Source organism: Ursus maritimus, unplaced genomic scaffold (genome assembly GCF_017311325.1).
Source record: "Ursus maritimus isolate PB19 unplaced genomic scaffold, ASM1731132v1 scaffold_33, whole genome shotgun sequence".
Classification (NCBI taxonomy): domain Eukaryota; kingdom Metazoa; phylum Chordata; class Mammalia; order Carnivora; family Ursidae; genus Ursus; species Ursus maritimus.
This window is the reverse complement of record NW_024425897.1, coordinates 14,574,490-14,588,301: the sequence shown is the minus strand read 5'-3', so window position 1 is coordinate 14,588,301 and position 13,812 is coordinate 14,574,490. Positions and strand designations below refer to the sequence as shown.

General features: G+C 49.7%; 1 protein-coding gene across 2 annotated transcripts in view; it reads left to right on the top strand.

Moving 5' to 3' along the window:
* BICDL1 (BICD family like cargo adaptor 1) overlaps positions 1-13,812 on the top strand; it is a 97,926-nt gene that overhangs the window by 78,692 nt on the left and 5,422 nt on the right. The window contains exons 5-8 of one of the 2 annotated variants that reach the window (XM_008707708.2): positions 2,910-3,089; positions 3,760-3,978; positions 5,062-5,205; positions 10,611-10,741. In XM_008707708.2, coding sequence (XP_008705930.2) covers positions 2,910-3,089; positions 3,760-3,978; positions 5,062-5,205; positions 10,611-10,741 — 674 coding nt within the window. The remainder of the gene's footprint in view (positions 1-2,909; positions 3,090-3,759; positions 3,979-5,061; positions 5,206-10,610; positions 10,742-13,812) is intronic. The other variant, XM_040619858.1, reaches the window with a different exon arrangement.

Here is a 13,812-nt window from a genome sequence, read left to right as displayed (position 1 = left end):
AACTTCTCCTGCTGAGATGTATGTGGAGTTGCCTAGAAAATAATTGTAAAGCATTTTGCCAACTTAGTATGCCATTTGTAATTATGCCAAATGCTTCCTAGGAATGTCTCTCTTTCTCTTTTTTTTTTTTTTTTTTAACCCTTATTTCTTCTTTCTGAGTTTTCTCAAAACTGGGGCTGGAGGAGTTCCCACTGGACCAGCAGGTATTGCTGATCCATGGGTACCGTGCAGACAGAGCAGGCTTGCCCGTTCCCTTTTTCATTCTCCGAGCAGCCAGGCTCCAGACTCTTCCTAGTATGGGGGCATCGGATCACTGGCACCACTGTCTGATACTGACCAGCAGAGGCAAGGCCCTAGGGCACCTAAAGGATGGGCTGGAGGCTCCGCAAGGCCGCCTGCTCCATTCAGGAGAGCTACAGAGCTCGGAGCTGCTACCCACTGCTGCTCAGTGTCTGGATCTCGGCAGGAGCACAAGTCTATCTGGCCAGCAGTCTGGAACAGACAGAACTGTGGCTGCTCTATTCTTAATGAACAGGGGTGACCCCAGAAATCCTGTGTTATGAAAGAATAAATCAGTTAAATTTAAATCCCAGGAAATTCTTTCCCCCCCAACCCCCCACAGTCTTTTAAAAGGGAGGGGTGGGCAGTCCACAGATAGAGGAGTAGAGAGCGTTGCTCTTGTGCGGGCGTCCTATGCGGACATGTGCATAGTGGTTAGTGTGCAGACGAAGATTCTGCAGTTAGGGTTTGTTGTGTTAACAGCTAGTGTAGTGATGGAGTGCAGTAGGAGAGTACGGCACTTAGCAGCCGTGGTGGCGTGGACATTCCCAGTAGGAAACTCACCAGGTAGTGAGGGTCTGTTCGGACTCCACAGGGAAGGGGCCCCAGAGAATGCAGAGAGGCGTGAAGTAGCGGCAGCAAGAGAGAGGGAAGGAGCCCTGGCCTGAAGGTTGGGATAGCCGCATTGCTATCCCCTCTACCGCTGGCGTCCCTCTCCTTCTCTGAGCCCCCCACACTGTGGAAGCCCCTCCCAGGCCTGGGCCTTCTCTGTAAACTGTGAGGTATGACACACAAAGTAGGCAGAGACCTCTTTTCTCATGGGTTTAGGAATTCTTGGTATTTCTACCCAAATGTTATTCCAAATCCTGCTCTCAGCTTCTTTCCAAACAACCTTTTACCCTTAATTTTTTTCACTAAAATACAACATACATACAGTAAAGCATACAAATCTTAAGTGGACAGCCCCGTGAATTTTTACACATGTGCACCCCTGTGTAACCACCTCCCAGACCAAGATCAAGCCCATTATCAGCACCCTACAAGGCTCCCTCTTGCACTTCCCAGTTAATAACCTGACACTTCCTCAAAAGCAGCCCTCTCTTCCACTTCCATCTCTTCTATTTCGGTGAAGTTTTAGAATTTTTTATAAATGAGTTCCATATTATATATTTTATGTCTGGCTTTTGCTTGACATGATGTCTATGAAATCCGTCCATGTTGTGGCATATAGTAGCCGTGTGTTCTTTTTCACTGATGTATAGTACTCCAGCGTGCGACTGTGTTTCTCCATTCTGTGTTGGCATTTGGATTATTTCCCATTTGTGGCTCTTAAGAATGGTGCTGCTGTGGACATCCCGTCTGTCTTGCATGCACAAACACAGCCATTTGTGGTGGATCTGCACCTCAAAGGGACCTGCTGGGTCCTGGGACAGCTGTGTATTTCACCCGTAGAAACTGCCAGTTTCCCAGCATGGTCGTACATCTTTACTCCCAACAGCAACGAGAGTCCCGGGTGTTCCACACCCTCATCGGCACTTGGTATCATTATTATTTTGTTGTTTATTTTAGTCTTTCTGGTGAGAGTCTTAATTGTACCTTACTTTGCGTGCCTTTATGTGTGTTTATTTTTTAATATGGAGAATTTCATACAAATTCAAAAATAGAATAGTGTGATGATGCCCCATGCCCCCATTCCCAGCTAAACAAATCACTGAGCCCCAGCCAGTCCCACCCTAAGTTCGTTACATCTACTTGCTTCTCTCTTGGATTATTCTGAAGTAAATCCCAGAATTTTTATAATTTCATCTGTAAATAAAGAATGATAACTTAAAAAAAACATAGCCACAGGGGATGCCTGGGTGGCTCAGTTAGTTAAGCGTCTGCCTTCGGCTCAGGTCATGATCCCAGGTCCTGAGATTGAGCCTTGTGTTGGGCTCCCTGCTCAGCGGGGAGCCTGCTTCTCCTGCCTCTGCTACTCCCCCTGCTGTGCTTTCTCTCTCTCTCTCTCAAATAAAATCTTAAAAAAAAACACACACATAAAAAAAGGATAGCCACAGGACTATTATATGCAAGGAAAGAAAGCAATATTATTTTCTTTTTTTTTTATTTTTAATTTTTCTGAGTAAACTCCATGCCCAACATAGGGCTCGAACTCACGACCCCAAGATCAAGAGTCACATGGTCTACTGACTGAGCCAGCCAGGGGCCCTGCAATATTTTCCTAATATCAAATAGTCAGTGTTCAAATTTTTAACTGTCTTATAAATGTCGTAATTGTTCCTTCACATTTTTTACTTGAATCAAGATGGCAATTAAAATAGGCCTATACGTTGCAGTTGGTTAATATGTCTCTTGAGTCTCTTTTAATCTATAGGTTCCCCCTTTATCTTTTCTTTTTTTCTGAAAATGTGTATGTTGAAGAAGCTGAGCCGTGTGTCCCACGGAATCTCCCAAGGCTGGAGTTTACTACCTGCATACCACTAGTGGAATCTAACGTCTTCTGTCCTCTATATTTTCCTGTAAATTGGTGGTTGGACCTAGAAGCATGGTCAGGTTTGGGATCAGTTTTTCTTGTTTGTTTTCGGTTCGGGGAAGCCTCACGGCCGACCGTTTGTTGTCTCTTCCGCAAGCTGCATCAGAGCCAGCTGGAGCTCCAGGAGGCGCGGCTCTCCTACCGACAGCTGCAGGGGAAGGTGGAAGAGCTCACGGAGGAGAGGAGCCTGCAGAGCTGCGCTGCCACCAGCACGTCCCTCCTGTCCGAGATAGAACAGAGCATGGAGGCTGAGGAGCTGGAGCAGGAGAGAGAGCAGGTGCTGCTATCCTGTCGCTCTGGCATGTGCGAGGTTGCCCAGGGATTGTAGGGCAGGCCCTGGACTGCGGGAGCCTGTCCGTCCTCCTTGTGGCCCAGTGCCTACCGTTTCTGCTTCCTCCCGGCGAGGGCCTGTGGCCCTGCATCTGCGGAAGCCTAGGCTTGCTGGCCAGAGCCGTCGGGAAGCAGGCCCTGACGAAAGCCTGTCCCAGGCTCACTGTTGCCCCAGTGCCCCTTAGGAGATGCTTGTTGGCTCGTCCTCAGCCTCATACCTCTTATACTGACTGGGCTCTAGCACATTCACCATCCGTCCAAATGGCTTCTTTTCATACTATTCCTAACCACTTACTCCCCTAATCATGACTCCTATCAAAGTAACGAACTATATAAAGAAGTGCTTATATGATAAATGGGAGGGGAGTAGAGGGCTGGGAAATTAAGAATTAGGAGTCTGGATAGATGTACTGGGCCCAGAACAGGTATCAGTATTTCTTGGGACAGGTGATCTAAAAAAGAAAAACTCTTTTTCCTAGAACTAGTCTCTTGGGTGTCAGAATGTTGGGTTCCTACACTAGAAACAGACGGGCAGGTGGCAGGCTTCTCTAGAAACAGACGGGCAGGTGGCAGGCTTCTCTAGAGTCTGTAGTCAAGAACGGTTCTTTGTGGAGCAGCTGAGACTGCAGCTCTGGGAGGCCTACTGCCAGGTTCGCTATCTCTGCTCGCACCTCCGAGGGAACGACAGTGCCGACTCAGCCGTCTCCACGGACTCCTCGATGGACGAGTCTTCAGAAACTTCATCTGCCAAGGATGTGCCGGCCGGCAGCTTGCGCATGGCCCTGAGCGAACTCAAGAGGCTGATACAGAGCATCGTGGATGGCATGGAACCCACGGTAAGCGGCCAGACCAAGAAGCTCCTCACCCCACATGAGCTGGCTGGTGGGAGGCTGAAAGCCAGCACGGGGGACGAGGCTAAACCCAGAAGGGGAACCTTGCAGAGTCTGCGAGAAGGTCGTCTGAGCCCTTATTGTCCGAGAGCGCTGTATACTGGTGACCGGCCGGAGGGGCAGAGTGTCAGGGAATGGATATTCCAGAGTCATCTTCCCGAAGACACTGGCATACAAGTGGAGTCCTTTCTCCATGTGGTTAAATCCAGGCCATGGTGGCCTCGAGGTCAAGGGCTTTCCTTAGAAGCTTTGGATGTAGAGATTGGGATCTAAGTGCGAACTGCCAGTTTCTTTTCTGTAGCTCACTGGTCCTGGTGGTGGAGTTAGCTGCGAAGAGGCAAACTTTAAGATCCGAGCTTCTGCTAAAATGATACGAGTGAGCACGAACGTTGAGGTCAGCAAGGGCCTTTTAGAATTCCAGATGTGGCTCCTCTCGTGGAGGAGAGGAATGTTCCTGTGGGCTTCCTGGGCAGACTGGCATTTCTTCCAGCTTCGTGACAGATTTCTGCCAGACCTACTCTCCGTTCACACCCCCGGCTCGCGGGCAGTTGTTCTCTTCAGGGCCCACCCTCCTACAGAATAGTTAGCGTCTTTCTACCCGTATTAGATGAAGTCCTGCCAGAGGGTGGGTGTCTTTACCTGGGCGTGCCACGTGGATTGGTGGAATGTGCTGTAGCTGTGGAGGCCGGGTCATGGTGGGGGATGGGAGCTGTCGGAGTGAGGTGTGCTGTTCACGCCACACGACTTCCCTCCCCTGAGGCCCGGCACAAAAATAAATGTCTAGCTAATGTTTGCAGATCCAAATTGGGCAAGAGAATCTCTCTCCTCTAACCCTTTCTTTCTTCCCTCCTCTCTCTTTTTCTCCCTTTCTCTCCCTTTCTTCCCCTCCACTTCCCCACCCCATCTCCTCTCTCCTGCTCTCTTCTAAACCGACCCATCTCTCCCCCCTCTCTCTCCCACTAACATCTCACCACACCCACCCCTGCTTGCACCGTCTCTCTGGTTGGTGGCTTTCTCTTTTGCTGTCAGAGCTCCCGGAGAATTGACGATGACTCCTTAGAAGAACAGATAAGGCAGACCAGTGAGGACTCGAGAGCCCTAAGGGAACTCATGGAGGGGGAGAGGGGTAAACTGAGGCAAAGCCTAGAGGAGCTGCAGCAACTCCACAGTCAGGTGAGCACCCCCATCCTCAGTCCCGAGCAGGGAATGTGCATGTGTCCCCCAAGGTCTCTTGGGACCCTCGTGAGTTCCCTTTCCCACATCTATTTGAGAAGTGGCTCTCTGACACATCCTCAGAGGACGGTGACCTGAAGTTGAGGTAAGCTGGGCATCTTCAAGAGAAGAAGCCAACCCTCTGGTTTAGCCTAAAGTAAAATTGTTAGGGATAAGAATAGCTGACCCTCCATTTCCTCCAGTGACATGCTGCCTTCCACAGAACCCAAATTATCCGGCGGATTCTGACAGTTTAAAGTGCCATAGCTCTCAGGACATTCAGGGATGTTTTTCCAGCAGCTTCTAAGCGGGGAAGTTGGCAAACCAAGAAGCAATTGATCTTTGCAGGCCTGTTCTCTCTTTGTCATGCCATCACCTCTGCCAGCCTGTTTTTCAGCCTTAGAAGTACTTACTGCTGCTCTTGCTCTTCCGTTCCTGTTTAATCATGATTTCACCTCTCTTGAGAATCCTGGAGAAGGGCATCTGTATTCCAATCTGAAAAGTTCTAAAGGGCTTAGGAGCAGCCCCCACCCAGAAAGGAGCTTCTAAATTCTGTCCTAGGAGATAGATAAGGCGCTTCCTTTTGACGAAGGTCATGTGTAGTGTTCTGTCCCACTTGTGGGGGACACCAAACAGGTAGCATTTTAAACCCTGCCCCCACCCAACTTGCCCCCTTCCTCCCTCATGCACAGCCGGTCATCCCTTCCTGCCGCACCAGATCTCTGAGAGATGGAAGTTAAGCCTGGCTTTTGCTTCAGTCGGTATTTCTTAAATTTAAAGGACCTTATAGAAATAAACTCCTTTTGGGGGTCATACCCATTGGACATTCTAATATAATTCTCTTGAAAGATATTGGGAGACCCTCCTGCATCTATAGCTGTACTCTTCTTTCTGGGAGTGAGCAGATAGCGAAGACTGAAAGATGCTGTTGAAAGCCGTAGCTTGTTTCTGGCTGAGTGGGATGGGGCAGCCAGAGACACTGTCATGCCTGAAACCTGAGTCCCTCAGGTGGTCGTTTGGCCAGGGAGCAGTTCAGACACCAGCACAGGTCTTCAAACTGTAAGAACCAAAACAGAACAAAGAGGACCTAAAAGTTCCTTGGGTAAATAAGAGTTTTATTTACTTTAAAGCCTGCTTAAATTTTGGTAGGGGTGCTTCTTATCAGCTCTTTGGTATTGGCTGATTGGCTTTTTTTGTTGCCTCTCAGAATAGCAGAACTAGAAGCGGCTGGGGCATTACTGAGAAGCAAGAGCAAGGCACAGGTCTCTGAGCGTCTGGACGCAGCCCTTCTGGAGCCTGTCTCCACCACAGGATTCTCCTTAACAGTTCAGCTGATAAGTGGTTGATGCCAGTTCCTGCAGGTTCCCTCTCAGATAGCTCAGCAAGCAGATAGTTCTGCCTAGTCCCATGGGGAATAGAATTGGGCCTCCTGAGTGGGTCATCTCTTCCCACTCTTCCTAAAAGCTTAGACAAAGCAGCAGATCTCTCCGCCAAACTACATCCATCCAGAACCATCCTGGGGGAGTAACACTGACCTCCCAAGGCAGTGGGTAGGATGCAGATTGAATTGCAGCGGGCCGGTGGGGACGTGGCCGTCAGAGCGGGCTCCGCATTCTCCATGCCGTCAGTGCGGCCGCTCCTGCGCGCTGCCGTGGGCCTGCACCACACTGGACCCTGAGATGCTCGGGACCGAAGTGACTGCACCTTGTGCTCCGCAGCCTCTCACAGTTGTGAGGGGGTCAGACTAGCTCTGTACCCCTGGTGGGGGAGGGGGGCAGAGCTCAGACAAGGTTATGTGAAACCAAAGTTCCAGCAGACAGCTCTAGACTAGAGTGAAACCTCATCCAAGGGCTGGTCCAGCCTCCAAGCCCACTGCTCTCCTACCCGGGAGTATTCTTTTTTCTCCTGGAAACTGAGCCGGAGGTAAAAGGTGTGGGACCTGGAGGGTGAAGTGACCAACCCCTCGGTAGCCTCTCCAAATTTTTAAATAAGAGAGAGCCCAGGTTTAATTTTAACTGATAATTATGTTTGAGACAAGAATCTATGACCAGACCTGAAGACCACCCCCACCCTTATGCTGTGGAGAGCTCCCTCCCACCGCTACTTACCCCCTCTCGTTCCCCACAGCTTTGCAGGCTCCTTCCTGGTCAGGGCTCACTGGGGTCTGGAGCAGCTGCTGGGAGGCAGGGAGGACGTTCAGAGCAATAGGAAAACCACTTATCTGGGGAGCCCCTCCACCAATTCCCAGGCCAGTAAACCAGGCTGTGGGAGGTGCAGTGAGAAATAGTCCCAGGCCTGGGGCACCTGGGTGGCTCAGTTGGTTAAGCGGTCAACTCTTGATTTCAGCTCAGGTCATAATCTCAGGGTCCTGGGGTGGAGCCCCGCGTTAGGCTCCTTGGTCAACAGGGAGTCTGCTTCTCCCTCTCCCTCTCCTTCCTTCCCCTCTCTGCTCCTCCCCCTGCTCACGTGTGCTTGCTCTCACACACTCTCAAATAAATAAATCTAAGAGAGAGAGAGAGAGAGAGAAAAGAAAAGAAAAAAAAGAAAAAGAAGAAAGAAGAAAGAAAGGGAAAGAAAAGTGAACAAATAGTCCCAGTCCGTGTTTGGTTCCTTTAACTTGACTGGGGCACTAGCTGGTTACTCTAGAAGGGGCGCGACAACACGGCAGAGCAGGTGCTGGGAGCACGGAAGGCCTTCACTGCTGAGACCTTGGTGACCCCTCCTGTGTAAGATCTCACTGTGTTCTCTTTCCTCCAGCTTCCTAGCCATTGCCCTATTTCAGACCTACATTCTTTCACGCCGTGGCTTTGGTCATCACTTACCCTCCACGTGATCTGGATTGATCTTCCTGAAGCGCGGCTTGGGTATAGAACACCCTTGCAAGTTCTGGATGGACTTCCTATTGCCACATGGCGGGAACCCTCCAACTCCCGTGGCTCCACAGCCTGGCTGCATGCCGGCCATCCAGCCTTCTTCCCTATTCTTTGCGTCTCCCCTCCTTTGCTTTAGTCAATTGGACGTAGACTATGAAAGGGCGTGACGCACACTCCCTGTGCTTCCCGACATCTGGGCCTTTTCTCCGGCCCTTTGCCTCTGCCCAGAAGACTCTCCCCGGCCACCTGTACTTAATCAACCCTACTCATCCTTCAAGTTTCACTTCTTCCTTCAAACTCTTGATTCCCTTCCTCCTGGAGCCCCTGGGTCTGCTTTGTCATGGTTACCCGCCCTCACATCTCATCTTCCCAGTTAAACCTTAGACCCCCACAAGGACGAGCTTGAGGCCCGACTTCTCTGTCTTCTCTTAAAGCGTCTAGCGAGGCCTTACCTAGAGCAGGCATAAAGATCACTACCAAATGAAAGGGCCTAGACAGATGACTTCAGGATGTTTTCTTTGATCCTATCCAATCATGAGGACCCCTACTTTATGTGGGAAAAGTGGATTTAGGCGAGGCTGCAACGTAAGTCAGTGTATAAACCGGCCGGGTCAGTCCTCATGACAGCCACCAGCAATCAGTCTGCACGGGTTTCGGAGAAGAAAGAGCAGAGCTTGCCACCAGGCGCCAGATGCTGAGCTCAGTCCTCGATGTCAGTTACCTCATTTGAGTCTCACAACAACTTGATGGTGGGAACTAATTATTTTTATTCCTGCTTTTTATGAAAAGTATGTGCAGCTCAAAGAAGCTAAGTCCCTTGTCATTTCTAAGGCACATAGCCTTAGAAGTGCTGGTCTCTACCTTGACCAAGTTTTCCAGACCAAAGCAAAAAGTTCTTGTAGAGTTTTTTCTGGAGCCTATTAAATGTTGGCATTTCCTGCCTCGCATGTGGTTTTATCTATAGCTTACTCAGCTGGCAAAATCCTTGTCTGGCGCACAGCCAGCCTGCGGCCATGTTAGGGCTGATTTGGTTGGAGGAGGTCTGGCTCTCTTTCTGCCAGGTACTTTCTGGGTCTTGAGTTTCTGGCCTACCAGGGTACAGAACCTGCTAGTAAGTAGGGTGAGGCTAGGTTTCTCACCTGCTGCCTGCTTGCCTCAGGACTAGCTACACCCCATGGCCTCTGCAGGTGCCCCAACCTGTTCTTCCCTCTGGCTCATAGCCCTGCTCACCGCAGCTGTCCCCACCATGAAAGCGCAGAGCACCTGGTCCTGACGTGCCCTACCAGGCGTCTAAGAGTACAAAATCCATTGCTCCCGGTAACAACAGATTGTCCCGTATGCCTCCTTGTTGTCGGGCGTCCTCTGGTTTCTCCCGAGTGGCTCTACGCCAGGTGCTGGCAACTCTGGGGCTCAGCCTGGGGAGTCCGAAGCATCTTCGGGGAAGCTTGATCTTCAGCCTTGCTCCTGGGGTCTTTGCTCAATTTCAGTCGGTCTGAAGATGTTCAGGCCTGGGACTTGAGGAGGGGGGCACACTGAAAGGTGGCGTCTGTCCCCTTGTGGGAGGGCTCGACCTGTATGGATGGGTCCTCCCTTGGAAAAATGTCTAGTATGTGTAATATTTAACAAGAGGGCAGGGCCGGTCATCCTGACTCCTGTCTGAGCCTATTGACTGGGAAGGGGCTTCCACCCTTCCATTCATTCAACAAATACTTACTGAAAGTTCTACCAAGCAAAGTTTCTGGTTGCAAACAACGAAAACCCTCTCTGCTTAAGAAGAGAGAAACTGTATTGGAATTAAATCTAATAGCTAACGGAACCGAGTTCCAAAACAGGAAGGAGCCATGGGAAGTGGAGCCACAGAAGCGATCTGCTGTCAGTGTAATAATTTCCCCCCAGCATGTGGCTTTGCTGAACCCTTAAGAACTGCAGTCCCAGGTAGGGGGAGTGACTGGCACGTCTAGGTCACCTTTCCATGCCTGCGTGCCTAGGAAAGGAGATGTCTCTCCCCTTTGGCTTCCTTACTGGGAGGGCATCCCCTGTCTCCCACCAAGACTCATGCAACCAGGAATGTCCCTCGCATAGGAAAGCATTTGGGATGATGACTAGCCAAAAAAGACAACTGTCTACTGCACAAGCATTTTGGGATTAAGCATCACAGAGTCAGGCTCTGAAATGCACAGGTGAGCGGGGTGCGCTTCCCGCCCTTGCAGAGCTCTAGCGGTACAAGGGGTTCCTCCACAATGGGTGGGGTAAGTTGTGGTCACCAAGGGAGCCACTGGGAAGGGCCCCCTACCACCAAAGGATGACCCCCAATGAATGGGCTGTGGGGCCACTCACTGAGGCACGGAGCCCAGAAAATCTAACAGGCTTGAAGTGAAAGCTGTGAGCACCCCCTTGGGGCTGCTTGTTCTTTCTGCCTCTTTCAGGGCAGCCCCCCCCCTCCAGGCCAGCAGCAGTGGTAGCCCCACATTCATCCCTGTGGTCTCCCATCAGGTGACACTGCTGAGTGTGGAGATGACTGCACTGAAGGAGGAGAGAGACCGACTCAGAGTGACATCTGAGGACAAGGAGCCAAAGGAGCAGCTTCAGAAGGCCATCCGGGACCGCGACGAGGCCATTGCAAAGTGAGTGGGCGTGGCTTGTCGAATTTTACTTTAATTACAAGCAATGTGAGTGTGTGCTCAATTTTAAAAGTGAAATCCTACAGAAAACAACAAAAGTGAAAGCGTTTCCCTGCTACCCACCCTCGCCCCAGTCTGGTTCTTCTCCCCAGACAGGCGCTACTGTTGGAGGTCGGTGTGTGTTTCCCGCAGATCTTTTTCCTGTGCGTGTGCCCTGACCGTGCACTACAGTTGTTTGGGTTTTTTAAGTACCAATGGGATGATGCTCTACGTGTCTTGTATATCTTAGCTTTCCAACTTCATTATATAGGTCTCCTTCACCTTTTTTATTTCTAGGGTTTTTTTTAGGGGAGTTGTTACTTTTTATTATGGACATTTTTAAGCATACACAAAAGTAGAAAAAAATAAGATGAATCCCTACCTACCTGTCTTTTGGTTTCAACCCTAATCAGCATATGGCCGACTATTTCATCTATGCCCCTACCCAGGTCCTCCCCCTCTCGCCTAGATTGTATGGAAGCAAATCACAAGACCCCTTATCTCATCCATAAACACTCCAGTATAGATTCTACCAGATAAAGACTCTTTCTGGAAAACACACAAGCACAATACAGTTGTCACACTTGAAAAAACTTACAGTAATTTCTTATTATCATCTGGTAACCAGTTGGCCCATAAATGTCTTTTTATGATTGATTAGAATCAGCCTCCAAAGTCCACAAACCCCATTTAGTTGATATGTACATAGGTCCCCCTCCACCTTTTTTTCATACTGCATTTTTTTATCAAAGGAACTGGTCGTCTGTCTCCTAGAGTTTTTCTGTGTTCTGGGTTTGATGCAACCTCAGAGTATCATTCAACAGTTTCCTCTTACTCGTATTCCCAGTAAACTGAGTCATATTTTAATAATGTTTTGGGTTTTCTTTAGCAGAGAAGAAATGCATTCTCTTACACTCAAAAGTTTGGAAGTGCATAGGCAAAAAAAAAAAAAAAAAAAACTTGCATATTCCCCATCCCCCTTCAGATGATTTCTTTATCATGCATTTAATCTACCCTCTTCACTGTGAGGAAATAAAAAGCACTGACAATATGTCTGCTCGTGGGGCACTTTGCAACACGTTCATAACATCTGTGTCACTTCACTGCTTAACAAAACACTTCATCCTTTAATCCTGCCAGCCACAGCAACAAGTAAAAATTTTTCATCCCAATTTTTACAGATGAGGAAACTGAGATACTTTCCCCAGTTCCACGGCCAGTGGCGATCACTGGCCTCCACGTCAGGTCTCTTGACCCCTGTCCCCACATCCTTTCCCCTTACCACAAGGGCTGCTTGTCAGCAAACTAAAAGGAGCCCATTTGAAACAAATTGTAAATAGATACTATATACCTTTTTAAAAAGTAGTAGGACACATTTTAATTCTGACTTTAAAATTCCCCACATCTTCCCCCTTCTCACTTCCACACACACTTGTCCTCTCGCTTCTGCTCTCTCTAATCATTTCATCATCTCCATTACTTAGTTTTACCTTTGGGTCCCCTTTCCTGTCTGGCCAGGACCTTCTGTGAAGCTGTCTGACGATTTCCAGTTCCTTTAGGAAGTGTACACAGGCTTACAAACCCGGCCCCTGGATTCCTGGTGACTCTTTGATCCGCCAGCGAACAGCACTGTAATGTTTTGGAGGGGGAGCATACTTTCATGAATAACGAAGGTTGAAATTGTGTCCTACAATTAGGGAATACAATGGTAACATTAAGGTGCTAATTGTGGAAGCCTGTTGGGAATACAAAGCGGGATGAAGTTAGAAGTAGAGAATGGCTGGTCACCTTCTCTCAGCTGGACAAGCCTACAAGGGCCGAGCATCAAGCTCTGACCGTATTCCACCCTCAGCACAGGTGGGAGAGAAAACCAGAGAAAGTACCAGGGTACAGGAGAGAAGAAGAAACCGAAGTTGTCTAGTGCCCTCCCTTAAAATAAGTGGAACCTAGCTCTGACATAGGGGGACTGGGGAGGCCAGCAAGTCTCCATGAAACCTTGAAATGCATGCCTTTACCTTCTGCCAAAGGAGGCCCGGTGAACCGCCTGGTGTCTGACCGAGCTGGTGAGCAGACGGTCCTCCCCGAGTACTCAGAATTCTGCAGGGAGGCCCTTGTCCTTCACGGACCCTACATAATAAGGGGTTAGATCACTCCAGCAGGATAGCTCTTTTTCTGTCCCTTAGAAATTAAACTCTTGGTATAATGTATTGAGACAACAGACCTAAAGAATCATTTAAATGTGGGGGAAGCACACTTTGTGTAGGACCTTAAGGGTTTTACAAGATGCTTCCATACACATCATCTCTGATTCTCCATCCTGACTGCACTTAGAATCATCTGGGGAACTCCCTGGATGCCAGGGCCCTCTCTGCAACAATTCAGTCTGAATCTCCTAGTTTTGAGGTACTTCTTAAAAGTGTCCCCTACCCCACCCCGTGATTCTAGTGCATAGTCAGGAGTGAGAACCCCCAGGAAAAGTAACTCCCTCTCTCCACTGGGCAACAAAAACCTTAAGGTGGTCTTCATCCTGCACAGTCGTGAGTTTCGGAAAAGTAACAATTTCGTCGCCTTGCAGGTAAAAGGCCCTCACTAAAAGCAAAAGTCTGGAGCTAGCAATCTGCCTCACAAAAACAAAAAGGAGTCCGTTACTAGTGGTTTCATTTAAATAAGGAATTCTTCCAGCCCTTTCGAGACATTACTTCTTAAAATTCTGATTAATACATCCATCAGCGGCCTCTGCGGCTTAGCTCTCCTGGTCTGGGGTGCGGTCCGAGGCTGGAATACGGAGGTCGGCAAGTCGGGCCCAGCTTCGGGGGGTTTCGGGAAGGAAGGGGACCCCCTGTGAGCCCCGGCGACACAGCTGCCGCCGGACCTCTGCCTGGAGGCCTTGGTCAGCACATTCCGGGGTCTCCGGGCTTCTCGTGGCGCCACCTGCCGGGAGCCGCCCAGAAGCTCAGGAGGCTGCCGTGTCTCCGGAGCCAGGGGTTTGCGCTGCTGTTCCAGGCCCCGAGCGGGGGGGGGGGGGGGGGGGGGGG